Source organism: Anguilla anguilla, chromosome 19 (genome assembly GCF_013347855.1).
Source record: "Anguilla anguilla isolate fAngAng1 chromosome 19, fAngAng1.pri, whole genome shotgun sequence".
In the NCBI taxonomy this organism is placed as follows: Eukaryota; Metazoa; Chordata; class Actinopteri; order Anguilliformes; family Anguillidae; genus Anguilla; species Anguilla anguilla.
Genome location: NC_049219.1, coordinates 4,709,141 through 4,736,538, shown reverse-complemented (window position 1 = coordinate 4,736,538; position 27,398 = coordinate 4,709,141). Strand labels below are relative to the sequence as shown.

Here is a 27,398-nt window from a genome sequence, read left to right as displayed (position 1 = left end):
TAACTTATATGCACTACAAGTACTTGAAACTTTAAGTAAAAAGACCATTCATGCTAAAAACTAGTTTTTAACCTACTCAGTGGTTTTGGACATAGTCAGATTACATTTACTCCCCCCCCCCCCCCCCCCCCCCCCCCCCCCCCATTTTAACTGTGTTTCCTTTGGAGTCTGGACTGTACAAAGAATCGGACCCCGTAATGACTGCTTCCATCCGCCAGGTCAGCGAGCGGCCGCGCTGCTGCCTGAGACGGAAGGGTAAAGATGGCGGTTCTCCCGGGTAAAGATGGCGGTTCTGCCGGGTAAAGATGGCGGTTCTCCCGGGTAAAGATGGCGGTTCTGCCGGGTAAAGATAGCGGTTCTCCCGGGTAAAGATGGCGGTTCTCCCGGGTAAAGATGGCGGTTCTCCCGGGTAAAGATGGCGGTTCTGCCGGGGCAGACTCCTCCCCCCCCCTCAGACGTCCGGGGCATGCGTGGGGACGGCGGGGCGCGTCCGGGCTTGTCTGGGCGTGCGCTGGCGGTCCCCTCGGGACGCCCCCCTCTCCTTTTGGGGGGGCGGTTTCCACTTGGGCAGCGGACTCTTCAGCTTCTTGCGCCCCCGGCCGGGGCACCACACCCGCTCGCAGTACTGCTCCACCCCGCGGAAGTCGCCGTCGCCGACCAGCCGGAGGAAGTCCTTGTACCAGAGCTTGGGGGCGGAGCCCCGGGGGAGGGAGCAGGGGGGAGGGGCCTTGCGCTGGGCCCCGCCCCCCGCCGCCCCCTCGTCCCCGGGCTCGGCCCCGCGGAGCAGCCGGTCCAGGCGCCGCTCCTCCAGCACCTCCAGCGCCACGCGGGCCAGCGGCCGGACGAAGCCGCGCTCGGCCGACTGGCACAGGTAGGCGCCCGCGTCCGCCCGGCGCAGGCCCAGGAAGAGGAGGCCGTGCGGGGTCTTCGCCACCCGGTCGCTCGCCCGCACCTGGGGGCACGGCAGATCGTTCGCATTAGTCATGAGCTCGGACGCCACCTGGCCACTCGGCGAGCTCCGCCACCTGGCCACTCGGCGAGCTCCGCCACCTGGCCACTCGGCGAGCTCCGCCACCTGGCCACTCAGCGAGCTCCGCCACCTGGCCACTCGGCGAGCTCCGCCACCTGGCCACCCGGCGAGCTCCGCCACCTGGCCACCCGGCGAGCTCCGCCACCTGGCCACTCGGCGAGCTCCGCAACCTGGCCACTCGGCGAGCTCCGCCACCTGGCCACTCAGCGAGCTCCGTATCTGGGCCTGAGGTTTATTTCCCTCAAAGTGTTATTAACACGGGAATGCCTTTATAGTGTCGCCGTGCTACACAATAAAATATTAAACACCTGAAATTACCTTTCGAAACGTATGCGATCTAACGATCTATAGCGTATACAAAACTACGAACTGGGAATTCAAGGGCTTCATCTCACGAATACGCTGTGTGCAGGTTGAGCAGGTCAAGCCCTCTAACTCTAAGCTCTCAGACACGCCCTGTGACGACAGAGTACCAGCCTGGGCACAGAACCTTCTGCCTTCTGGGTGCAGCCATGGTTACCCACATCGCCATAGAAACGGCTGCCCTAACTGAGCGGCTTCCATCCAGATCGGTTTCTCTGGCTCATTTACAGGCAGAAAACTTTAATTCCAAAGTTTCTATTTTCAAAACACTTCTCCCTCCATCTTTTAATTACTCCTTCAAGACAACCACCTCACTTTACATTTCAGAGTGGTTACATTTTTTTTTGTTTGTTTTCAAAATCTTTAAATTATCATTGTTACTCTTAATGAAAATTATTTTTTGTTCATGCTACAACTTCATGCTGTTTTGCAGAATTAACAACCTTAATGGAATTATTCGCCGCCGCAGAACACACGTTTTTAGAGCTTTCCTGTATCTTAGCAACAGCATCAACAGCAGAGACGGTGCTTTCTGATTACTGTACATCGGAGATTTGACTTTCAAAGGTGCGCACTGCATTTTCTGGAAAATACACCAAATTTCACTTTAACAGGTGGGCAGTTAACACTCTGGGGTCTAAGGGTAAAATGAGGCACACTGGTGATTGTGCGATGCTCTGACATTTGTGTAAATTTCATCAACTTTATATAAAGTGATTCCAAAGTGTTTCATATCTTTGTTTTCAGCACAAACTCAGCTACAACAATTTGGCAGCAGTAAGTAGGTCATAATAATGTGTGGATTGTAAACTGCTCTAAAAAACACAAACTGTAAACAGTAGTTTTGAACATGCACAGGAATGTTGTAATAAAACACACTAAACAATTGTGAATAAGACTTTTGATGTTATCACGAAACCATCCCGCATAAGGGAACAGTTCGTGGGTTGCTCTGCATTTCTTTCACAGGCAAACAAAAATAAACAATAAAAGGTTAGCCGGGGCTCAGGGGCGGCCTGACCTCTTCCTTGTCGGAGCCGCGCAGTCTGAACCAGAGGAGCTGGGCCTGCGGTGACCTGGGCCGGCACTCCAGCAGGACGCTGCTGTTCTCCACCCCGATCACCAGCCTCTCCTCGGGCTCCCGCGCCTGGTCTCCTGCACGGGCCGGGGCAGAGTTCGTTAGGGGGGGGCACGCACGGACCGCTCCGAACCCCCACTCGCCGAATGCCTGGACCTGTCCCCGCACCGCCGTTTCACTTACCGAAAATTCACCTGCAGTCTTGTTTTTTCATCTTCGTAATTCCACACATTAGAATACATTTTTAAATTTACATTTTTTATTTTTTATTTTTTTTTTAAAGTGGATAAAATGCACTGAGGACCCAAAAACACAGCCAGTATGGACCATACAGGACCATACAATAAATAAATAAAATTCCCCTTTCGCAATGCAGGCAGGGATACAGCGGTAAATTTGTTTAAATGTAAAAAGCCAAAATCAAAGGAGCATACTTGCATTTCATCCCGCGCAAATGTTATTTTATCCGAAAATACGCTGCTGAAAGTTATGCATGGTACCGTATTGTGGACTGCGTACGTGAACAGACAGCGCATACGCTGCATAAGACACGGATGGAAGAAGATTGGCCCACTTCATGGTAAATGGTAAATGGACAGCATTTATATGGCGCTTTTCTCCAAAAAGCGCTTTACAATTGATGCCTCGCATTCACCAGAGCAATTAGGGGTTAGGTGTCTTGCTCAGGGACACTTCGACACGCCCAGGGCGGGGGATCGAACCAGCAACCCTCCGACTGCCAGACAAGTGCTCTTACCTCCTGAGCTATTGGCCCAATTCAGAACGCAGGCGAGCAGCTGAAGGCTTTGCCTGTGACAGTGAGGGCAGGACCCAAACCTCCCAGCATGCACAGCGTGTCACCCAACCGCCCGGAGGATACGGGCTCATTGGTGGGGTGGGGGGGGGTGGGGGTGGAGTGGGGGGGGGGGGTGCTGATGGAGAAGCTGGAGTTCGCCCTCCTCATACACCAGGGGGAGTGGCATTAGGGGGGGCGGGGAGGGGGGGGGGGGGGGGTCTGTTTGCTGGGAAATGATGACTGCTTTATGACTCGTTACCCTTTACCGCTATTCTCGGGTTAAAGGGCACGTGTCCGCCTGCGCTCCGTCATCGCCCCGAATCGAGCCGAGGGCCCCCCCCCCCCCCCACGCGACCCCCCCCCCGCGAAACAACGCGCCTTTAACCCTTTGAGGTGTGAGGTCACAAACACGCGATTAGAATGTTCTCAACTGAATATTCTAATGCTGATGTCACAATCACTAGAATGCTCTTATCTGAACATTCTAATGCTGATGTCACAATCACTAGAATGCTCTTATCTGAACATTCTAATGCTGATGTCACAATCGCTGCCGGTGACTGAAAGCAGCGGAGCTCTAGAACACACTGCCTGAGAATCTAGAAAAAAAAACATTCCGATGAACCTACACTTCAAAGGGTTGTTGCCTGTGCCAGCTTTCCAGTTACAATGCTACTGTTGAACTCCCTTATCGAGTCAGCTGTGAACCTGAAGCTCATTACTAAGATGCCCGCCCTCCCCCCCCCCCCCACTCCCACTGCCAGACCTGGCAAATATCTCAACAGAACACTTCTTCCAGGGCGACGTGAAAGGATTCTGCATATTCGAACGCGACACTGAAAGGGATATTGCTGGCAAATGCAACCTGAGAGGGCCCATTTCATTCAAACTCAAACTTCTAACGAACGCGGACGCAGTTCCCGTTAACGCGGTCGCAGGAGCGGTCTGATGCGGACAAAGTGGCTCTTCTGCAGCGTGCCAGCGAGCGGATCGCTCTGCATTAGGAAACGATTCGGCTCGCCTCGCAGCCGAGCCAACGCGATGTCAGAAAAAGCGTATCGAACGCTGGCATTGTAACTGGAAAGCTGGCACAGGCTGCACCTCTCCCCATCCCTCCCTTCCCCTCTGTAAATGACTAAACTTAGGGTTGTAACTAGGCAGCTGTTTCGTAGGTGACTTAGGTGCATTAACTGTCTTAACGACTACTTGTATTTTTTCCATAGATTGCGTTGTTGCCGTTCTCGTTGTGTTAGTGTTAATCAGTTTAACCTTCAGGGTCCAAGTTGAACTGTGCGGTTGTTCCCTGCACTTGGACCGGTACTTCTCTCTAGGGGTTTTGACACACTTGTTCCTGGTTATGGTTATTACACTTTGTTGTACGTCGCTCTGGATAAGAGCGTCTGCCAAATGCCTGTAATGTAATGTAAGGTAATGTAATGTAATGGAAGGCCTACGATACGGCACTACGTCTGAAACGAGGCAACAGAACAAACCGAGAAGCCGGTCGATAACGCGATGGGGTAAATGGTACCGCGGGGTTCAATGAGAAGCCGTGTCTCTCCGCAGAGCCCTGGGCCATTACCCACAAGCCATCTCTTCGCCGGTGATCGAACCGACGGCGTTCGGGGAGCTCTCTCAGAGCACAAGCCTCCAAAAAATCCAAAAAAGTCAAAAAAAAATGGGCACCGTGACAAAATCACACGACCCCCAAAAACACATCCGTACGTTGCCGTAAGGAATCTGATGTCACATTTGAAATGTGGCGATATTCATTTTATCACACTTTTATTGTAATTACCATCGGTTTCACTTTGGCGAATTAAAGAAACATCGAGTTCTCTCCGAACAGGTACCTGAAAATAATGTTTTCTGAAACCTAGCCGGCTCTGAGCACTAAACGCTCTAAAATGGCTGAGGCATGCAAGCTTGCTGCTGCCAACGTAAAGCACTTCCTGTCATGCTATTTCCATGGGAACGAGCGAAGGCGCTCCTGAGCATAATCTCCCCGTCCGTTTCTCAGATGAACTCCTTAAGTCTCGGAAGCATACCATTGGCTGGCGCTCCTTCGCACTGCTGGACGGCGTTTCCGTGACGAACGTCCTGTCTCCGGAAGCGCCTGGAAAACAGAAAGGGGGGGGGGGGGGGCCACACCAAACCTTCATAAAATGTCAAAATGGGCTCCGGTGGTGGGCAGAACTCGCGACGTTGTGAACCCTGCTCTGAGTCGGTCTGGAGAGGGTGAAAGTGAGTGGCACTGCCCTGTCCGGCCTCCGTGCTCTGGAGGAGGGGAAAGGCGAGACTCTTAAAGTGGTACAGGGCGGAGTGTTGGTCTGGCCTAGTACAGCCCGTTCACCGCTCGCTCTCCCCCGCTCGCTCTAACCAGCCTGTTCCCCCGCTCACTCTAACCCGCTCGCTCTAACCAGCCTGTTCCCCCGCTCACCCTAACCAGCCTGTTCCCCCGCTCACCCTAACCAGCCTGTTCCCCCGCTCACCCTAACCAGCCTGTTCCCCCACTCGCTCTAACCAGCCTGTTCCCCCGCTCACTCTCCCCCGCTCGCTCTAACCAGCCTGTTCCCCCGCTCGCTCTAACCAGCCTGTTCCCCCGCTCGCTCTCCCCCGCTCGCTCTAACCAGCCTGTTCCCCCGCTCACTCTCCCCCGCTCGCTCTAACCAGCCTGTTCCCCCGCTCACTCTAACCAGCCTGATGCCCCGCTCACCCTAACCAGCCTGTTCCCCCGCTCGCTCTAACCAGCCTGTTCCCCCGCTCACTCTAACCAGCCTGTTCCCCCGCTCGCTCTAACCAGCCTGTTCCCCCGCTCACTCTAACCAGCCTGTTCCCCCTCTCACTCTAACCAGCCTGTTCCCCCTCTCACTCTAACCAGCCTGTTCCCCCGCTCGCTCTAACCAGCCTGTTCCCCCTCTCACTCTAACCAGCCTGTTCCCCCGCTCGCTCTAACCAGCCTGTTCCCCCTCTCACTCTAACCAGCCTGTTCCCCCGCTCGCTCTAACCAGCCTGTTCCCCCGCTCGCTCTAACCAGCCTGTTCCCCCGCTCACCCTAACCAGCCTGTTCCCCCGCTCACCCTAACCAGCCTGTTCCCCCGCTCACCCTAACCAGCCTGTTCCCCCTCTCACTCTAACCAGCCTGTTCCCCCGCTCGCTCTCCCCCGCTCGCTCATAGTCCCAAAGCCAGCCTGGCGTCCATACATGGGGGGGGGGGTGGGGGGGGGTGGGGGGGACGCGCTCTGCGAAAGCGGGGGCGGTGGGCTTTCATCGCTACGGCGACGGCGCGGGGCCGCTCTCTTACCTCTTGGCGGACGGTCCGGCGGGGAGGTACCGGGAGCAGGCGGCCCCGTCCCAGGCGCAGTAGGGGTCCCGGGCCAGGCAGCAGTCGGCGCACGCCGAACCGTACAGGTGGCACTGGTGCAGCTTCACCTGGACCACGCCCAGCTCCGACCCCACGTACAGCTGTTGCTGCAGCCACACAACACACGGACCCGCGCGGGTTTACAGGGCACCATGATCCTCCCTTTAAAAGGGCTACCTGCGGTCTCCATTAGGGCTGGGATAATGACACAGCATATTCAGGTCGGTCAGTATTAACAGCAACACAAAGGGAGAGGATGTGAAGGAGCTACAGAAGAGCCCCTAGCGCCGCTACAGAAGAGCCGCTAGCGCCGCTACAGAACAGCTGCTAGCGCCGCTACAGAAGAGCCCCTAGCGCCGCTACAGAAGAGCCGCTAGCGCCGCTACAGAAGAGCCGCTAGCGCCGCTACAGAAGAGCCCCTAGCACCGCTACAGAAGAGCCCCTAGCACCGCTACAGAAGAGCCGCTAGCGCCGCTACAGAAGACACGCTAGCGCCGCTACAGAAGAGCCCCTAGCGCCGCTACAGAAGAGCCGCTAGCACCGCTACAGAAGAGCCGCTAGCGCCGCTACAGAAGAGCCCCTAGCGCCGCTACAGAAGAGCCCCTAGCGCCGCTACAGAAGAGCCGCTAGCGCCGCTACAGAAGAGCCCCTAGCGCCGCTACAGAAGAGCCGCTAGCGCCGCTACAGAAGAGCCCCTAGCACCACTACAGAAGAGCCGCTAGCACCACTACAGAAGAGTTACTAGTGCCGCTACAGAAGAGCCCCTAGCACCGCTACAGAAGAGCCGCAAGCGCCGCTACAGAAGAGCCCCTAGCGCCGCTACAGAAGAGCCGCTAGCGCCGCTACAGAAGAGCCACTAGCGCCGCTACAGAAGAGCCGCAAGCGCCGCTACAGAAGAGCCCCTAGCGCCGCTACAGAAGAGCCGCTAGCACGGCTACAGAAGAGCAGCTAGCACCGCTACAGAAGAGCCCCTAGCGCCGCTACAGAGGAGGCGCTAGCACCGCTACAGAAGAGCCCCTAGCGCCGCTACAGAAGAGCCCCTAGCACCGCTACAGAAGAGCCCCTAGCACCGCTACAGAAGAGCCTCTAGCACCGCTACAGAAGAGCCGCTAGCGCCGCTACAGAAGAGCCGCTAGAGCCGCTACAGAAGAGCCCCTAGCGCCGCTACAGAAGAGCCGCTAGCGCCGCTACAGAAGAGCCCCTAGCGCCGCTACAGAAGAGCCCCTAGCACCGCTACAGAAGAGCCGCTAGCGCCGCTACAGAAGAGCCGCTAGCGCCGCTACAGAAGAGCCGCTAGCGCCGCTACAGAAGAGCCCCTAGCGCCACTACAGAAGAGTTACTAGCACTGCTACAGAAGAGTTACTAGCGCCACTACAGAAGAGTTACTAGCGCCGCTACAGAAGAGCCCCTAGCACTGCTACAGAAGAGCTGCTAATTGACTTCATGGCGCCTGGAATCTCTTGCCAGCATTTAAAGGGATAGTTCACTTGTTCGTATATAATTTCATAGTTAGCAAAACCTTTTAGCATGTGCAAAACCAATAACAAGAGCAATGATTGGATTGGTCATAGTATTTGTTTTGCACATTGTTTTGCATTTGTATTAAGGATACTTCAGATATTTAGAGAGGTTTCTGAGAACCTTGCATTATAATGGCTGGTACAGGGCAGACAAGGGTTGACTATTTGGGGGGGTTTCATTCACAATTTCACCGGTATAGTTTGCTGTTTTTTTTAGTGAGCACAGCAGTCTCAGGTTGAATGAGCCATAGGAAATAGTTCTAGTACAAAAACAACATTAAATGTAACTTTCCGAAAAATAAATGTGTAAGTATCCTTGATCGCACACCAACACTGTGAGGACCAATGGAAAACACACACTTTCTAAAAAAAAATAAAAACAAAAACCCAGAAAGGGAACCGCCGCCTAGTAGTGGCTCAGCATTTACAATAATTTCAGGCAACCTACCCTTTTAGCAGAGATAAGAATTTCAGTTATTGGCACAGGAACCTGGAAAAGAAGAACAGGACACGGGTGTGAATGGAAACACTGAAAAATGAGCATGAACTAAAGGCACTGTGTAACATGGAGACGACTGTGATAGGGTTAGGGTTATGAGCATGAACTAAAGGCACTGTGTAACATGGAGACGACTGTGATAGGGTTAGGGTTAGGGTTATGAGCATGAACTAAAGGCATTGCGTAACATGGAGACGACTGTGATTGTGATAGGGTTAGGGTTAGGGTTAGGGTTATGAGCATGAACTAAAGGCATTGCGTAACATGGAGACGACTGTGATAGGGTTAGGGTTAGGGTTAGGGTTATGAGCATGAACTAAAGGCATTGCGTAACATGGAGACGACTGTGATAGGGTTAGGGTTAGGGTTAGGGTTAGGGTTATGAGCATGAACTAAAGGCATTGCGCAACATGGAGACGACTGTGATAGGCCTGCAGGCAGGAGGCGCACCTTAAAAACGTGCAGCTCCTCCAGGAGGACCTCCTCCACGGTGTCGCTGTCCTTGTTGTAGATGGCGATCACCTTCAGCACCACAGCATCGTCTGAAGAGCCCAGAAGAGAGAAAAAAGCAACAGATTACAGCGCCGCGAATAAAGAGTGAATCTTAACAAGTATCTTAGTCTTACATTTACGCTTAAAATCTTATTTTAGACTTAGGTAAAAATAAGAAAGAAAAAAAAAACTCTAGCTAAATAAGAAAAAAGGATCCCCAGTAAGGTGAGAAAATATGGCTCATTTCGAGATTTGTCAACGGGGTAAGACAAATTCACTCGTCAAGCAAAAAAGCAACTTAAAGCTAATATTTGCCGCAAAATTTGCTAATATTTAGTCTCTTTACAAGAGTAAAACTCTTGTTCGCTTGCAGTGAAATTCTGTGAGTGGACCACAACCTGTCTGTGAGAATCTTTGTGACTCACACCATTCAAGCTAAGCCTAGCACCTCGGGCCTGCGCGCTACCTACTGAGAGCTGGCGCCGTCACCTCGTGTGACCTAGCAAGCACAAGGGCCCTCTCCACTTTTGGGCTGCGCGCTGGCCATCGCAACCAAGACAGCTGTCCCTTTGATTCGAACCCCGGCCAGCCGTTCGCTCCCGCCGGCGAACGCGAACGCAGAGACGGCGACGGCGCAAGCCGCGCGTTCGCTCCGTCGGCGCCGTAGAGCTAGACGCGGTAGCCATAGTAACCGCTCCGGAGGAGGGACGAAGCCGCCGCGACTCACTCACTCACTCACTCACTCACTCACTCACTCACTCACTCACTCACTCACTCACTCACTCACTCACTCACTCACTCACTCACTCACTCTCTCTCACTCTCTCTCTCTCTCTCTCTCTCTCTCTCTCTCTCTCTCTCTCTCTCTCTCTCTCTCAATTCAATTCAATTCAAAAAGCTTTATTGGCATGGTAAGGGTACACTTACATTGCATTCACTCACATGACAAATATAACAGACAGGCAATAACAATTTAACTACGATAAACTACGCCATGTCGGTTAGCAACGGGGATTAAACATTTGATAATTCTGCAAATGTTAAAAAGCCCGTACGGAAACGCCGAAACCCAGCCGGGAAGTCTGAACAGATCGATCGCCCTTCCTCTTCCCTCTTCCTCTCCCTCTTCCTCTCCCCTCCTCTCTGCTCTCGGGCCGACCTGCGGAGGGACCGGGTCGTCAGCGCCCAGCTGAGTCCCGCGGCGCGCCGTCATAGCAAAGGCCGACCCCAAATATTTACCATCGCGGGAGACAAAGGCGCCCAGCGGGAGGGACCAGCCCGGCCGGCAGGGGCCGCGAGACGGAAGACTGACTCCTGAAATTGGGCGGCAGTGTAGCACAGTGGGTAAGGAACTGGGCTTGTAACCGAAAGGTCGCAGGTTCGATTCCCGGGTAAGGACACTGCCGTTGTACCCTTGAGCAAGGTACTTAACCTGCATTGCTTCAGTATATATCCAGCTGTATAAATGGATACAATGTAAAATGCTATGTAAAAAGTTGTGTAAGTGGCTCTGGATAAGAGCGTCTGCTAAATGCCTGTAATGTAATGTAATGAAATTCGGTCTAACGGTTCGAAAACACGGCAAAAAGAAACGTCCGGAGCTTCGGCTCCTCCTCCTCCTCATCGTTCCGTCGCTCTGGCGACGCCGAGCCATCGCTGTTGAGCGAGGCGCTGTGCCACTTCAATTTAAAAAAGTAGGCAAAAAACGCATTTCGACTCGAGCTTTATCGACAACCCCCTTCCCGTCCACGGCGCGAGCAACTTCGATGAGGCGCTTTCTAATTAATTAGAGAACATTAATTATTAATTAATTTGATGGCTCCTGGAATTAATTAAGCTTGTGCACGGGCACCAAGTCAACTGGCACGCCCGAGTAGCAGTTAGATATATTTTTGTTTTTAAATGCCGGGGTGTGTCGGTCTTGCTATAGCTCCTTTGTTCCTAGCGCGCCTGGCCTGGTCTGATACGGGTATGGAAAGCAAGCGCGCGGCTCGCGCTGAGCCGGTGGGATGAGGTGCACGCGGTCCCGCCGGCCTGCATTAACAACGCCGGTGTTCCTTCATGGAGCTAAAATGGAGGGGGGGACGGTGTGCTGGCTCCGGGTGGCGGCGGCGGAGCCTGTTAGCGGCGGTGGAGCCCGTTAGCGGCGGTGGAGCCCGTTAGCGGTGGTGTAGCACATTAGCGGCGGCGGAGCCCGTTAGCGGCGGCGGAGCCCGTTAGCGGCGGCGGAGCCCGTTAGCGGCGGCGGAGCCCGTTAGCGGTCGCTCGCCTGTCCCGATGAAGAGCACGTCGTAGTGGCCGTCCCGGGCCTCCACGCGGTCCGCGGCCAGCTGGGTGAGCCTCCGGTCCCCCTCGCCCCGCAGCAGGACGGGCCGGCGGTGCAGGGGGCGCACGGGCCGCAGCATGGCGGGGTGGTCCCGCGCGAAACGCAGCGCCTCGTCCGGGTACTCCTTAGAGCTGGAGTACTGCCCCCCGTTCACCTGGCTGGCACACTGCGGTCAGAGCGGCAGGGAGGGAGAGGAGGGAGAGGGGGAGGAGGGAGAGGAGGGGAGAGGGGGAGGAGGGAGAGGAGGGGAGAGGGGGAGGAGGGAGAGGAGGGGAGAGGGAGAGGGAGGGAGAGGAAGGCAGGGAGAGAGAGGCGGAGGGATGGAGAGGAGGGGAGAGGAAGAGGGATAGGAAAGGAGAAAGGAGGGAGAGGGAGAGAGGGAGGGAGGGAGGGAGGGAGAGGAGGGGAGAGGAAGAGGGAGAGGGAGGGAGAGGAGGGGAGAGGGAGGGAGAGGAAGAGAGAGAGGGAGGGAGAGGAAGGGAGGGAGAGGGAGGGGGAGGGAGGGAGGGAGAGGAGGGGAGAGGAAGAGGGAGAGGAAAGGAGAGGAAGAGAGGGAGAGGGAGGGAGAGGAAGAGGGAGAGGGAGGGAGAGGAAGGAAGGGAGGGAGGAAGAGGGACAGGGAGGGAGGATGAGAGGGAGAAAAGGAGAGGGATAGCAAGAGGAATGAGGAGGCAGAGGAAGAGGGAGTGGGGGAGAGAGAGACACAAATTAGCGACAAATGGTTTACACATACAGTATAAGGCATGTGGTCATGCGAGTGTATTTGGAACGCGTGCTGAAAGCAGTGAAGCAGTGGAGTCCGTGCTGTATTTCACACACTAACGCGACGTGACGGGAGAGAGAGAGAGGGAGACACCTGCACCCGGGCAAGTCAGCCTCCCGCTTCAGTCATCTCAAACAAGTCCGTTAACCGAACAGCGGCTAAAGTCCCACGTCATTTAGATTTTCAACTGTTCGAGCGTTTTCAAAACTCTTGGCTTGGACCCAGACTCGGCTCAGGGACGGATCGAACGCAGACGAAAAGCAGCGCAGAAAAGGAGGCGTTGGCGAAGCGATGACGTCGTACGCAGCGGGGACAAAAACGACAAATGAAATCACGGGACAGAAGGATTAGGTACCGCGTTCGGGCAAAGCCCCACCCTTCTCTGGTAATGGGAAACGGTCGGGATGCTGGGTATTCTGAACACCGACTTGGCTCCTCTTTGCCTGAGGTTCTCGGAGGTGGGGGAGGGGGTGGAGGGGGGGGGGGGGCGGGTTGAATTCTGACTGAACATGGCAGAAACGGATAGACTCCCGCTCGCTGCGCGCTGGCCAATCGATCACAGCGAAGCCGACCTGGGCAGAAGCAGGAGGGGCGGGGACGGGGGGGGACGAGGGGGGCGTGCCAGCGTTCAGCCCATCCGTCTCTGACAGTCCCCCCCCCCTGACCCCCCCGCCCCCCGGCGAGCGAAAGAGCCGCCGGGGGGGGCCCTGATCCAGGAGAACGTTCCTTAAAGGGGAATTTAACTTTGCAACGCTCCCGGGGTCATTTTCACACCTACCCCGGAGTTCACGAAGCGACATTCCCCTTTAACTCTTCCAAGAGCTGGTTTTCACAGAATGCGTTTCAGGAGTCAGAGTTCTAGAACTCCGCCGATTTCAAGTCGCCGGTGGCGATTGCGACACCGGCGTTAGAAATGTTTGGTTCTGAACCATTCCAATCGCGCATTTGAGACCTCACACCTTAAAAGGGTTAGGGAGGACCAAACGCCATTCTTGCTTGACGCAGAGAGATTTTTTTATTTATTTTTTTTACCTTTATTTAACCAGGTTAGTCTCGTCGAGATTAGAAATCTCTTTTTCGAGAGAGACCCTGGCCAAGAAGGCAGCAGTCGATTACAGACGCAACAAAATTTCAACATTTAACACGCTATAACAGCAGACAAACAGCAACGTTCAAAGTTTCACAATCTGGTTAACGTGAGCGATCTGTAGTGCTAACTAAGGGTCAAAACAATGACAAGTTTCAAAACAATTACAAGTTTCAAAACAATTACAAGTTTCAAAACAATTACAAGTTTCAAAAACAATTACAAGTTTCAAAACAATTACAAGTTTCAAAACAATTACAAGTTTCAAAACAATTACAAGTTTCAAAAACAATTACACGTTTCTAAACAATTACAAGTTTCAAAACAATTACAAGTTAGTCCCCTGTGTGGGTGAGGCGGGGCTAGCGTGCTGACGGTGTGCGTCGTGTTCGCGGCGCGCTTCCTGCTCTGGTGTGTCGGGGGGGGGGGGGTTTGGGGGGGGGGGGTGGGACTCACCGATCCGGGTCTCGGGAACGGGACCCTGCCCTCGTACGCCGCCCAGCGTCGGTCGGGGCCCTCCCTGTGCGCGAAGGGCCCGGCGAACGCCGCCCGGACGTCGTCCATGCGGTACGCGCACACGCCGTAGCCCTCGAACACGTCGCTGTTTTGGCGGGAAAAAAATTAAAAAGGATTACAGGTGGGAGAGAAGGAGAGAATAAGTGCGGGACTGTGAGAGAACGCTGGAAAAAACAAGATCCGGGCGTCAAAGAGATTCGAACCACGGCGCCGACGCCTACAGGAAATGCGTTGTACTCGGTTGTCCGCGTCGTGCCGCGCATTCGTCCGAATCGCGGAGAGAGAGTTTAAAAAAAGATTGCGAGCTCCTTGCGGGTAAACTGAGTCACCCGATCGTCTGAATCAGTCAGGGCGACCCCGCGGAGATCAGGAGGAGGGGCTGAGGAGAGCCCCGGTCTGCATCGAGCGGAGTTTCAGAGCTCAGACTCGGCCGAGGACGGGAAAGCTGAGTCACCCGCGGAGAGAATGATTCGCGGGGGGAATGATTCGTGGAGGGAGCGATTCGCAGAGGGAGCGATTCACGGAGAGAACGATTCGCGGAGGGAGCGATTCGCGAAGAGAACGATTCGGGGAGAGAAAGATTTGTGGAGGGAGCGATTCGGGGAGAGAATGATTCGGGGAGGGAGCGTTTCTGGGAGAGAACGATTCAGGGAAAGAACGATTCGCGGAGGGAACGATTCAGGGAGAGAATGATTCGCGGAGGGAACGATTCGGGAAGAGAACGATTCGTGGAGAGAATGATTCACAGAGGGAATGATTTGTGGAGGGAGCGATTCGCTGAGGGAATGATTCGCGGAGGGAATGATTCGGGGAGGGAACGATTCGCGGAGAGAACGATTCGGGGAGAGAATGATTCGCGGAGAGAATGATTCGGGGAGAGAACGATTCGCGGAGGGAACGATTCGCGGAGGGAACGATTCGCGGAGAGAACGATTCGCGGAGGGAACGATTCGCGGAGAGAAAGATTCGCGGAGGGAAAGATTCGCGGAGGGAACGATTCGCGGAGAGAACGATTCAGGGAGAGAACGATTCGCGGAGAGAACGATTCAGGGAGAGAACGATTCGCGGAGGGAACGATTCGCGGAGGGAACGATTCGCGGAGGGAACGATTCGCGGAGGGAACGATTCGGGAAGAGAACGATTCGCAGAGAGAACGATTCGCGGAGGGAAAGATTCGCGGAGGGAAAGATTCGCGGAGAGAACGATTCGCAGGGGTTTGCGCCCGTGCTTTCGTGGGGTGCACGCCGCTTCGCCGACCCCCCCTGAGCAGCCCCCCCCCCCCCCCCCGGCGGTGGACGGACCGAGCTCGCGCGCGATATCGACAAGGCCGTCCGCGTCGGATCCGCTGCCACGGAAACGGCGCCTCTCCCGACTCGTAAACAAACTCGTCCGTGCGGGGGGGGGGGGGAGGGAGGGCGTAGGAGCAACGGGATAAACGCGTGACCTGTAACCCGGGGGGGGGGGGGGATTAATACGGCGGTGGCGTGACTCAAACTCCGCCCCCACACCCCCCCACCCCTCCACCCCCCCCCCACCCTCAGAGGCCTGACACGATGTGTGTAATGAGCCAATGTGCTGCTACTGTTTTGGGGGGGGGAGGGTGCGTGGGCCGAGAGCAGGAGGGTGAGGGTGGTGGCGGTGGTGGTGGTGGGGGAGGGAGAGGTGGTTGGGGGAGGGGTAGGGGGCGGGGCCGCTGACCTGGTGGTGCGGAACAGACCGAAGATCTCCGGGTTCCTCTCGTCCCTCTTCTTCAGCACGAACACGTCCACTGCAAGGCGGGATCAAGAATGCTCAGTGCGCATCCCATCAAGAGAGAGAAAGAGGGAGAGAGAGAGAGAGAGAGAGAGTGAGAGAGGGAGAGAAAATGTAAGAGAGGGGAGAGGGAGAGAGAGAGAGAGAGAGAGGAAGAATGAGAGCAAGAGAGAGAGAGGGAGGGACAGAGGGAGAGTGAGAGAGAGAGAGAGGGAGGTAGAGGGGAAGAATGAGAGCAAGAGAGAGAGAGGGAGGGACAGAGGGAGAGTGAGAGAGAGAGAGAGGGAGGTAGAGGGGAAGAATGAGAGGAAGAGAGAGAGAGGGAGGGACAGAGGGAGAGTGAGAGAGAGAGGGAGGTAGAGGGGAAGAATGATAGCAATAGAAAGAGAGAGGGAGAGAGAGAGGAAGAGAGAGAGAGGGAAAGAGAGAGAGGGAGAGAGAGAGAGAGAGAGAGAGAGAGAGAGAGAGAGAGAGAGAAGGGGATCTGCACGTTTCCAAGTGCATTCCCAGTCTGCAAGGAGCAGGTGTTTTTAATATCTCCCATGGGGGGGGGTGTGTGTGTGGGGGGGGGGGGGGTTAATTCTGCGAAGCCCCTCCCCAAATCCAGCGGAACTTTCACTCTGCTGCTACAGCGCTCCTGAGCAGGACCCCCTCACCCACACACAGGAGGAAGAGCAGACCGCTGTGAGTCACCAGCACATCTTAAACGCATTCACGCGCACGCATGCAGCGGGCGGCAGTGTAGCACAGCGGGTAAGGAACTGGGCTTGTAACCGAAAGGTAGCAGGTTCGATTCCCGGGTAAGGACGCTGCCGTCGTACCCTTGAGCAAGGTGCTTAACCTGCATTGCTTCAGTATATATCCAGCTGTATAAATGGATACAATGTAAAAATGCTATGTAAAAAGTTGTGTAAGTCGCTCTGGATAAGAGCGTCTGCTAAATGCCTGTAATGTAATGTAATGTAACATGCGTTTCTGATTAGGGCGCTGCGCCGTATTTACGGAGTTAAACAAACGACCCGACCCACGCGCCCAACGGAAGCGTACGACCCAAACGCGTCAGCGACGACGTCCGGAGGGACTGCTCTGTTGCCGACGGCCGCAAAGAACGTTCGAACGGGAAATATCCGTGATTATTTGGCCGTGCTGCGTTTTCCTCGTTTCTGGAAGGTTCCGGGGGCGTGTGCTTGTTCCCCCAGGGGGTCAGCGGAGTGGTGGGGTGGGGGGGAGTTGCTCACCCAGCTGGTCCAGGTGCGTGTCTACCCCGTGCGGGCCGGGGACGGAGCAGATCAGTCGGGTCTTCACCAGGGAGCTCCACTTGTTCACCAGCATCCTCCGGCCCCCCTGGTCATTCTGAAACGGGGCCAAGGGAGGGGGGGGGACAGCAGGGCTCTGATTACAGGCGTGTCTCTCTGGAAGCACGGGGGCGTAACACTGTACAGAATCAGCTATACGAACTGCCCAACTGTGGGGACGGGGGTTGGCGCTCTTCTTCTTGAGAAGAGTAGGGGGAAACTCCCTCTTGCTGAAGTTCAGGTGGTTTGACTGCATCGGCTGTTTCCTGACTGCAGATACAGCACACGTAACCAATGCGACTTGAAGCGGTAATAAAACAGGCTCTTAAGAAAAATTTTTTTGCATTGTTGTTGTTTAAGCGAATTCTGTAATCTCGGCACCATTGTACATGAGGGCTCGATCCCTCAATGCGTCTTCCCGGAATTAAATAAAGGTGTCTCCTCCTCCTCCTACTCCTTCTGCTTCTACAGTACTCCCCCTCCTCCTCCTACAGTACTCCTCCTCCTCCTACTCCTTCTGCTTCTACAGTACTCCCCCTCCTCCTCCTACAGTACTCCTCCTAATCCTTCTGCTTCTACAGTACTCCTCCTCCTCCTCCTCCTACAGTCCTCCTCCTCCACGTACAGTACTCCTCCTCCTATAATACTCCTCTTCCTGCTCCTCCTACAGTACTCCTCCTCCTACTCTTCCCAATCCTCCTACAGTACTCCTCCTCCTACACCTCCTCCTTCTGCAGTACTCCTCCTCCTCCTCCTACAGTACTCCTCCTCTTCCTCCACCCCCTACTCCTCCTCCTTCTACAGTACTCCTCCCCCTGCTCCTCCTCCTCCTCCTGCTCGTACTCCTCTAAGCAGACGCCATTACCCGAGGCAAACTGCATTCTTCATGGAAACCCCCCCCCGCGCACGGAGCCTGATTAGGTTCCGCCCCCCCGGGGCCCCGCTGCTCAAGGGCGGGGCCTTTTTCCATAGGAAACATACTAAGAGTTCATCTGCGATGTGGAGAAAAACAACTTTTTAGCATGAAATGGATGTGTGATAAATGAACAGGGCAGGGGGGGTTGTTTCTGTGGAAATGAATACGATGCCAAGAGTTCATCGCGCTGAAGCTGTACGAAGAAATAAAATAAACGACGAGCCAAGTTGGGCTGAATGGCCCTGTTCTCATCGTGGCTTTCCTCGTGTTCTTAAATGTTACGTTTCACGCTTTGTTTCCGTTTTACGTGACAGCATAATGTAATATCTCCAGCCAAGAGATTACCAATGGAAACTATGAAGCTATGAAATTGCATGGGATCACACCGTGTAACGTTCAGCAAACTCTAATGGGCACATTAATCAAAGCGTTTGTCACGGGCGTGAAGCGTTCTTACCGCGCAGACTCGTGCGATCCTGGTGTGAACGGCGTTGTTGCCACTTTCGGCATCGACGGTCTTCTCGGTGAAGAAGAAGTACACTTTATCGTCATCTGGGTCATCGTTGTCGGGGACCACCACGGACCCAACAAACTTCGGCTCTGCGAGAGCAACGCAAGTCTCAGCACCATGAACAACGGTACTAGTCTGAGCACATTTGAACAGTTCTACTAATCTAAGCACCCTGAACAGTACTACTAATCTGAGCACCCTGTATAGGAGTACTAATGAGCACCCTGAACAGTACTACTAATCTGAGCACCTTGGATAGGAGTACTAATCTGAGCACCCTGAATAGGAGTACTAATCTGAGCACCCTGAATAGGAGTACTAATCTGAGCACAAGCTACCCACTCATGTCTTAAAGGTTATCAGAGGTCCTATAAGAAGGTCATTCTGAAGGTGAATGCTGGACTTTCATCTTCATTGATTTTTTTTAGTAGTAGTAGGAGGCAAATTGGAGAGTATAATTTGCCCCTAGGTATGAGTGAGCCAGATCTGGGACTCAGAATCAGGACACAGAATCAGGACTCAATATCAGGACTCAGATCTGGGACTCAGAATCAGGACACAGAATCAGGACTCAATATCAGGACTCAGATCTGGGACTCAGAATCAGGACACAGAATCAGGACTCAATATCAGGACTCAGAATCAGGACACAGAATCAGGACTCAGATCTGGGACTCAGAATCAGGACACAGAATCAGGACTCAGAATCAGGACTCAGATCTGGGACTCAGAATCAGGACACAGAATCAGGACTCAATATCAGGACTCAGATCTGGGACTCAGAATCAGGACTCAGATCTGGGACTCAGAATCAGGACACAGAATCAGGACTCAGATCTGGGACTCAGAATCAGGTCTCAGATCTGGGACTCAGAATCAGGACTCAGATCTGGGACTCAGAATCAGGACTCAGATCTGGGACTCAGAATCAGGACACAGAATCAGGACTCCAGGTGTGCAGAATATCTGGCCTCCAGGCAGGCGAAAAATCTGAACTCAAGGGCCAGATGTGAATTTCCCTGGAAGAGCGCAAAGTGAGTCGTGGTGGAGCAGTGATTTCTGAGTTCTGTTTGTCTAACACGAGTTATTACTCGACGTTCATAAGGGCGATGGTAGAAATAAACGGCACGTTCACACGCGCAAAAAAAAATCCACCAAAGTCCTCCCAGCAGCCATACGGATGTAATTAAAGGCACCCTGCTTCATTACCAGCGATTAAACAGTGGGGAATAAACACACCCCTTCTCTCGGTGGGAGGGCTAGCCTGGGAGGGCTAGCCCCGGTCGCTGTGAAGGCACAGACCTGAGAGAGCACGCTTCCATCTTTCGACGCGTCTCCGGTTGCGAATCTGCAGGACGGCGCTACGGCAACGGTCGCACGACGACTGGGGCTCTTACATTCGTCGGTGCGGATTGGGGAAGGGGGGGGGGGGGGTGGTGCGGTGGGGGGCGGGACTCACCGTTAAGCAGCCGTCTGTCGCCCCCCTCCGTCCGGGTGTAGCTGTGGTTGCCCAGGCGACAGAGGGCGGCGTCGTTCTCCCAGTAGTCCGTGTACAGCCCGACGAACAGCTCCCCTCCTGACAGGGAGGCAAATACAGCAGCGTGACATCACGGAACCCCGTTTCCACGACGCACCGAACCGTGTCATACACGGCCCACGCCGAAGCTGATTCGCTCTACTTCGCGCACCGCGGACCAATGACAGCTCGTTACGCAGCTCATTTCTAAAAGGACGTTCTTTCAGATCAAGCCGGAGCGTTATTCCTTCATCGTCCACAAGGGGGCAGACCTGGAGCTGGGAATAACATCAAAACGTTCTTGCTGTCAAATGAAATGGGAAAAATACTTGGCGTCCGAGTAATATGAAAAGATGGTGAAGCTGAACATTTCCACGGTAATTTTTCTTCCTCGTGCCTGGCTCAGACAAAACTCAAATATAAAGCTGTTATTAGTATTCCACTGTAAATATGCATTTTGTATTGATTTACGATGCTTTGGCAATATGTACGTATGTATTTCCTGCCAATAAAGCAATCTGAATTTGAATTTGAATTTGAGTGAGAGAGAGTGAGAAAGGGAGGGAGTGAGAGAGAGAAAGAGAGAGAGAGGGGAGAGAGACAGAGAGAGAGAGAAAGGGAGGGAGTGATAGAGAGAGAGAGGGGGGAGAGAGAGTGAGAAAGGAAGGGAGTGAGAGAGGGGAGAGAGAGAGCGACGAGAAAGGGAGGGAGATAGAGTGAGAGAGAGAGTGAGAAAGGGAGGGGGAGAGAGTGAGAGAGAGAGGCTAACCCTGCCGTAGGGGGAGAGAGTGAGAGAGAGAGGCTAACCCTGCGGTAGGTAGGGGGAGAGAGTGAGAGAGAGAGGCTAACCCTGCTGTAGGTAGGGGGAGAGAGTGAGAGAGAGAGAGAGGCTAACCCTGCGGTAGGGGGAGAGAGTGAGAGAGAGAGGCTAACCCTGCTGTAGGTAGGGGGAGAGAGTGAGAGAGAGAGGCTAACCCTGCGGTAGGGGGAGAGAGTGAGAGAGAGAGGCTAACCCTGCGGTAGGGGGAGAGAGTGAGAGAGAGGCTAACCCTGCGGTAGGGGGAGAGAGTGAGAGAGAGGCTAACCCTGCGGTAGGGGGAGAGAGTGAGAGAGAGGCTAACCCTGCGGTAGGGGGAGAGAGTGAGAGAGAGAGGCTAACCCTGCGGTAGGGGGAGAGAGTGAGAGAGAGGCTAACCCTGCTGTAGGTAGGGGGAGAGAGTGAGAGAGAGAGGCTAACCCTGCGGTAGGGGGAGAGAGTGAGAGAGAGAGGCTAACCCTGCGGTAGGGGGAGAGAGTGAGGGAGAGAGTGAGAGAGAGAGGCTAACCCTGCTGTAGGGGGAGAGAGTGAGAGAGAGAGGCTAACCCTGCGGTAGGGGGAGAGAGTGAGAGAGAGAGGCTAACCCTGCGGTAGGTAGGGGGAGAGAGTGAGAGAGAGAGGGAGGGAGAGAGTGAGAGAGAGAGGCTAACCCTGCTGTAGGTAGGGGGAGAGAGTGAGAGAGAGAGGCTAACCCTGCTGTAGGTAGGGGGGAGAGAGTGAGAGAGAGAGGCTAACCCTGCTGTAGGGGGAGAGAGTGAGAGAGAGAGGCTAACCCTGCTGTAGGGGGAGAGAGTGAGAGAGAGAGGCTAACCCTGCTGTAGGGGGAGAGAGTGAGAGAGAGAGGCTAACCCTGCTGTAGGTAGGGGGAGAGAGAGAGAGAGAGAGGCTAACCCTGCTGTAGGGGGAGAGAGTGAGAGAGAGAGGCTAGCCCTGCTGTAGGTAGGGGGAGAGAGTGAGAGAGAGAGGCTAACCCTGCTGTAGGTAGGGGGAGAGAGTGAGAGAGAGGCTAACCCTGCTGTAGGTAGGGGGGAGAGAGTGAGAGAGAGAGGCTAACCCTGCTGTAGGGGGAGAGAGTGAGAGAGAGAGGCTAACCCTGCTGTAGGTAGGGGGAGAGAGTGAGAGAGAGAGGCTAACCCTGCTGTAGGTAGGGGGGAGAGAGTGAGAGAGAGAGGCTAACCCTGCTGTAGGTAGGGGGAGAGAGTGAGAGAGAGAGGCTAACCCTGCGGTAGGGGGAGAGAGTGAGAGAGAGAGGCTAACCCTGCTGTAGGGGGAGAGAGTGAGAGAGAGAGGCTAACCCTGCTGTAGGGAGAGAGAGTGAGAGAGAGAGGCTAACCCTGCTGTAGGTAGGGGGAGAGAGTGAGAGAGAGAGGCTAACCCTGCTGTAGGGAGAGAGAGTGAGAGAGAGAGACTAACCCTGCGGTAGGTAGGGGGAGAGAGTGAGAGAGAGAGAGAGGCTAACCCTGCGGTAGGTAGGGGGAGATGTAAGATGTAAGACTCACTGGAGACGGTGGACGTGCAGGAGCTTTGGGGGTCGTAGGGGCATCTGCCTCTCCCGCTCTCAGTCAGCTCCGCCTCCAGCTCAAACAGGGCGTCCTGGAGAGGCGGGCAGGGGCAAACACAAATGGGCTCATAAAGGCAAACACTTCAGTACGAACCCCGGCTGAGGGACATCAGCAGGACCCGACCGCAGACAGCAGGTTCTGCGAAGGACATCAGTACACTCCGCACGTCCGAGGCGCCGGGTGAGGGCCCGAATGCAAAATATTTCTGGGGCGACATAGCTCAGGAGGTAAGACCGATTGTCTGGCAGTCGGAGGGTTGCCAGTTCAAACCCCGCCCTTGGCGTGTCGAAGTGTCCTTGAGCAAGACACCTAATCCCCTAACTGCTCTGGCGAATGAGAGGCATCAATTGTAAAGCGCTTTGGATAAAAGCGCTATATAAATGCAGTCCATTTCACAACATCAGTTTTCACAAATATTCACGACAAGATTTCATGGGTGGAAAGCCCAGGGGTCAGAGTGTAAAAGTACTCCCATGTGGTTCTTCCCCCCATGAGCTCAGCCCAGCTGACTTCACTGATTAGTACTACCTCCCGAGGGAATATCGCTAATTAGCGAATCCAGATGACAGGAACAAAACGCCGGGGGAGGACTTTCACCCTCCGAACCTGGATTTTCCACCTCCGTGTATGACAGAAGGGTTTTTGTACAGTGACGCGTCCCGCTGAGAAACTGGCAGGATGTCTGCAGGAGCTGCTGGTGGCAGACAGGCTGGACGGAGTGTGGCACAGTGGGTAAGGAACTGCGCTTGTAAACCGAAAGGTCGCCGGTTCGATTCCCGGGTAAGGACACTGCCGCTGTACCCTTGAGCAAGGTACTTAACCTGCATTGCTTCAGTATATATCCTGCTGTATAAATGGATACAATGTAAAATGCTATGTAAAAAGTTGTGTAAGTCGCTCTGGATAAGAGCGTCTGCTAAATGCCTGTAATGTAATGTAATGTAATGGATGTTCGGACGAACGGTCCCGACCTACCGGGGCGCAGGGGGCGGAGCTCGCCGCCGAGCCCCGGAGTCGACGCGGCGTTCCTCGCTTCGGAACGAGCAAGCCGTTCTTTTCCCCCCGGGGCGTGGCCCGACAACCGGTCGGAGGGAGCGCGACGGCGCGCCCCCGGGCCAATCCGGTAGCGGCTTCCCCGACGACAGGGTCGCGCTCGTTTTAAATGTACCGTTGCTATGACAACAACTGAAAAGCAGCAGGGCGTGAGCCGTCTCCTACCTCTGCCTGGCGTCCCGCGCGGACGTAGGCGCAGACGGGGTCGAACGCGCCCGTGCCGCACGCCAGCAGGTGCGTCCGGTTGTGCTGGTGCAGGACCTTGATGTAATTGGCGCACTCCGACTGGAGAGCAAGAACAGGGGCGGGGCGTTCACTTTCGGTCCCCTCCACAAAATTCCCCCCCCACAGCCAATCATAAAGCCCAGAGTTCCCCTCACCTCCCCTCCCACCACCAAACATACAGCCCAGATTTCCCCTCCCACCACCAAACATAAAGCCCAGAGTTCCTCTCCCCTCCCACCACCAAACATACAGCCCAGAGTTCCCCTCCCACCACCAAACATAAAGCCCAGAGTTCCCCTCACCTCCCCTCCCACCACCAAATATACAGCCCAGATTTCCCCTCCCACCGTCAAACATACAGCCCAGAGTTCCTGTCCCCTCCCACCACCAAACATACAGCCCAGAGTTCCCCTCTCACCACCAAACATACAGCCCAGAGTTCCCCTCCCACCACCAAACATACAGCCCAGAGTTCCCCTCCCCTCCCACCACCAAACATACAGGCCAGAGTTCCCCTCACCTCCCCTCTCACCACCAAATATACAGCCCAGAGTTCCCCTCCCACCACCAAATATACAGCCCAGAGTTCCCCTCCCACCACCAAACATACAGCCCAGAGTTCCCCTCCCCTCCCACCACCAAACATACAGCCCAGAGTTCCCCTCACCTCCCCTCCCACCACCAAATATACAGCCCAGAGTTCCCCTCCCACCATCAAACATACAGCCCAGAGTTCCCCTCCCCTCCCACCACCAAACATACAGCCCAGATTTCCCCTCCCACCACCAAACATAAAGCTTAGAGTTCCCCTCACCTCCCCTCCCACCACCAAATATACAGCCCAGAGTTCCCCTCCCACCACCAAATATACAGCCCAGAGTTCCCCTCCCCTCCCACCACCAAACATACAGCCCAGAGTTCCCCTCACCTCTCCTCCCACCACCAAACATACAGCCCAGAGTTCCCCTCCCACCACCAAACATACAGCCCAGATTTCCCCTCCCCTCCCACCACAAAACATACAGCCCAGAGTTCCCCTCCCACCACCAAACATACAGCCCAGAGTTCCCTTCCCACCACCAAACATACAGCCCAGAGTTCCCCTCCCACCACCAAACATACAGCCCAGAGTTCCCCTCACCTCCCCTCCCACCACCAAAAATAAAGCCCAGAGTTCCCCTCCCACCACCAAATATACAGCCCAGAGTTCCCCTCCCACCACTAAACATGCAGCCCAGAGTTCCCCTCCCACCACCAAACATAAAGCCCAGACTTCCCCTCCCACCACCAAATATACAGCCCAGAGTTCCCCTCCCACCACCAAACATACAGCCCAGAGTTCCCCTCACCTCCCCTCCCACCACCAAACATAAAGCCCAGACTTCCCCTCCCACCACCAAATATACAGCCCAGAGTTCCCCTCCCACCACCAAACATACAGCCCAGAGTTCCCTTCCCACCACCAAACATAAAGCCCAGAGTTCCCCTCCCACCACCAAACATAGAGCCCAGAGTTCCCCTCCCACCACCAAATATACAGCCCAGAGTTCCCCTCCCACCACTAAACATACAGCCCAGAGTTCCCCTCCCACCACCAAACATACAGCCCAGAGTTCCCCTCCCACCACTAAACATACAGCCCAGAGTTCCCCTCCCACCACTAAACATACAGCCCAGAGTTCCCCTCACCTCCCCTCCCACCACCAAAAATAAAGCCCAGAGTTCCCCTCCCACCACCAAATATACAGCCCAGAGTTCCCCTCCCACCACTAAACATGCAGCCCAGAGTTCCCCTCCCACCACCAAACATAAAGCCCAGACTTCCCCTCCCACCACCAAATATACAGCCCAGAGTTCCCCTCCCACCACCAAACATACAGCCCAGAGTTCCCCTCCCACCACCAAACATACAGCCCAGAGTTCCCCTCCCACCACCAAACATACAGCCCAGAGTTCCCCTCCCACCACCAAACATACAGCCCAGAGTTCCCCTCCCACCACCAAACATACAGCCCAGAGTTCCCCTCCCACCACCAAACATACAGCCCAGAGTTCCCCTCACCTCCCCTCTCACCACCAAATATACAGCCCAGAGTTCCCCTCCCACCACCAAACATACAGCCCAGAGTTCCCCTCCCACCACCAAATATACAGCCCAGAGTTCCCCTCCCACCACCAAATATACAGCCCAGAGTTCCCCTCACCTCCCCTCCCACCACCAAACATAAAGCCCAGACTTCCCCTCCCACCACCAAATATACAGCTCAGAGTTCCCCTCCCACCACCAAACATACAGACCAGAGTTCCCCTCACCTCCCCTCCCACCACCAAACATACAGCCCAGAGTTCCCCTCCCACCACCAAACATACAGCCCAGAGTTCCCCTCCCACCACCAAACATACAGCCCAGATTTCCCCTCCCCTCCCACCACCAAACATACAGCCCAGAGTTCCCCTCCCACCACCAAACATAAAGCCCAGATTTCCCCTCCCCTCCCACCAACAAACATACAGCCCAGAGTTCCCCTCCCACCACCAAACATACAGCCCAGAGTTCCCCTCACCTCCCCTCCCACCACCAAACATACAGCCCAGAGTTCCCCTCCCACCACCAAACATAAAGCCCAGAGTTCCCCTCCCAAACAACCAAACATACAGCCCAGAGTTCCCCTCCCACCACCAAACATACAGCCCAGAGTTCCTCTCCCCTCCCACCACCAAATATACAGCCCAGAGTTCCCCTCACCTCCCCTCCCACCACCAAACATAAAGCCCAGAGTTCCTCTCCCCTCCCACCACCACATATACAGCCCAGAGTTCCCCTCACCTCCCCTCCCACCACCAAACATAAAGCCCAGAGTTCCCCTTTCCAGCTGTGCCCTGGGCGGGGTTGCCACCAAACCTGAATCGTACACATGCATGCAAGAAAAATGTCTTTCCGAACACTGGTGAATATATCTAATATCTAAAGGGGTACGTGTTCCAATAAATCATTTAACCCAGGTCCCTTATGAACACATACTGTGTTACGTGTGCCTGAGACCGCCAATAACATGCCTGGGCAACCTAGCCTGTGACTACCAGCTCATCTGCAATGGTTATAAGCATTTCAGACGGGGCTTATTCCATCTGAGGAGCCATTTCTGACGAGCACCAGTGTGGCATTTGTTTTTAACACATCTCCTGAGCAGGTGGACGGCAGATCTTGGAGGATTGCCCCGCCCCCCCCGCCATCTGCTCCATACCCGCTGCGCCACACTGTCGCACTCAAATATGCGCTTAGCTGTACGTCGGGCGAAGCGAGCTGGTTGCGTGTGCGCCAACAGGCTGGTACCGCGTGCGCTAACAGGCTGGTACCGCGTGCACTAACGGGCTGGTACCACGTGTGCTAATAGGCTGGTAGCGTGTGCCCTAATGGGCTGGTACCGCGTGCGCTAACGAGCTGGTACTGCGTGCGCTAACGGGCTGGTAGAGCGTGTGCTAACGGGCTGGTAGAGCGTGCCCTAACGGGTTGGTACCACGTGTGCTAATGGGCTGGTAGAGCGTGCGCTAACAGGTTGGTACCGTGTGCGCTAATGGGCTGGTAGAGCGTGCGCTAACAGGTTGGTACCGTGTGCGCTAACAGGCTGGTAGAGCGTGCGTTAACAGGCTGGTAGCGCATGCGCTAACGGGCTAGTAGCGCGTGCGCTAACAGGCTTGTTCCGCGTGCGCTAACGGGCTGGTAGCGCGTGCGCTAACGGGCTGGTAGCGCGTGCGCTAACGGGCTGGTAGCGTGTGCGCTAACGGGCTGCGCTGAAGAGCCTTACCTTCTCTCTGCCCTTCATCAGGCAGTCGTTGACTTGCGTGGCCGTGCTGGGCCAGCGTACCTGTGAAGGGACCGCGAACGGAACCATGAGAATACAGTCAGTCAGAACCTT

The 27,398-nt window shown here is 55.0% G+C and overlaps 1 protein-coding gene across 1 annotated transcript in view; it reads right to left on the bottom strand.

Annotated features, from left to right (window-relative positions):
* Positions 1-138: 138 nt before the first annotated feature.
* Positions 139-27,398, bottom strand: part of LOC118219127 (semaphorin-3E-like) — a 45,775-nt gene continuing 18,515 nt past the window's right edge. The window contains exons 3-17 of the mRNA XM_035402043.1: positions 27,288-27,347; positions 23,422-23,541; positions 22,141-22,234; positions 19,768-19,884; positions 18,255-18,397; positions 16,825-16,939; positions 15,533-15,602; positions 13,775-13,919; positions 11,412-11,634; positions 9,101-9,192; positions 8,600-8,641; positions 6,572-6,738; positions 5,316-5,383; positions 2,415-2,548; positions 139-952 (exon numbers count right to left, since the gene is read on the bottom strand). Of these exons, the coding sequence (XP_035257934.1) occupies positions 452-952; positions 2,415-2,548; positions 5,316-5,383; positions 6,572-6,738; positions 8,600-8,641; positions 9,101-9,192; positions 11,412-11,634; positions 13,775-13,919; positions 15,533-15,602; positions 16,825-16,939; positions 18,255-18,397; positions 19,768-19,884; positions 22,141-22,234; positions 23,422-23,541; positions 27,288-27,347 (2,091 nt within the window). The 3' untranslated portion in view covers positions 139-451. The remainder of the gene's footprint in view (positions 953-2,414; positions 2,549-5,315; positions 5,384-6,571; positions 6,739-8,599; positions 8,642-9,100; positions 9,193-11,411; positions 11,635-13,774; positions 13,920-15,532; positions 15,603-16,824; positions 16,940-18,254; positions 18,398-19,767; positions 19,885-22,140; positions 22,235-23,421; positions 23,542-27,287; positions 27,348-27,398) is intronic.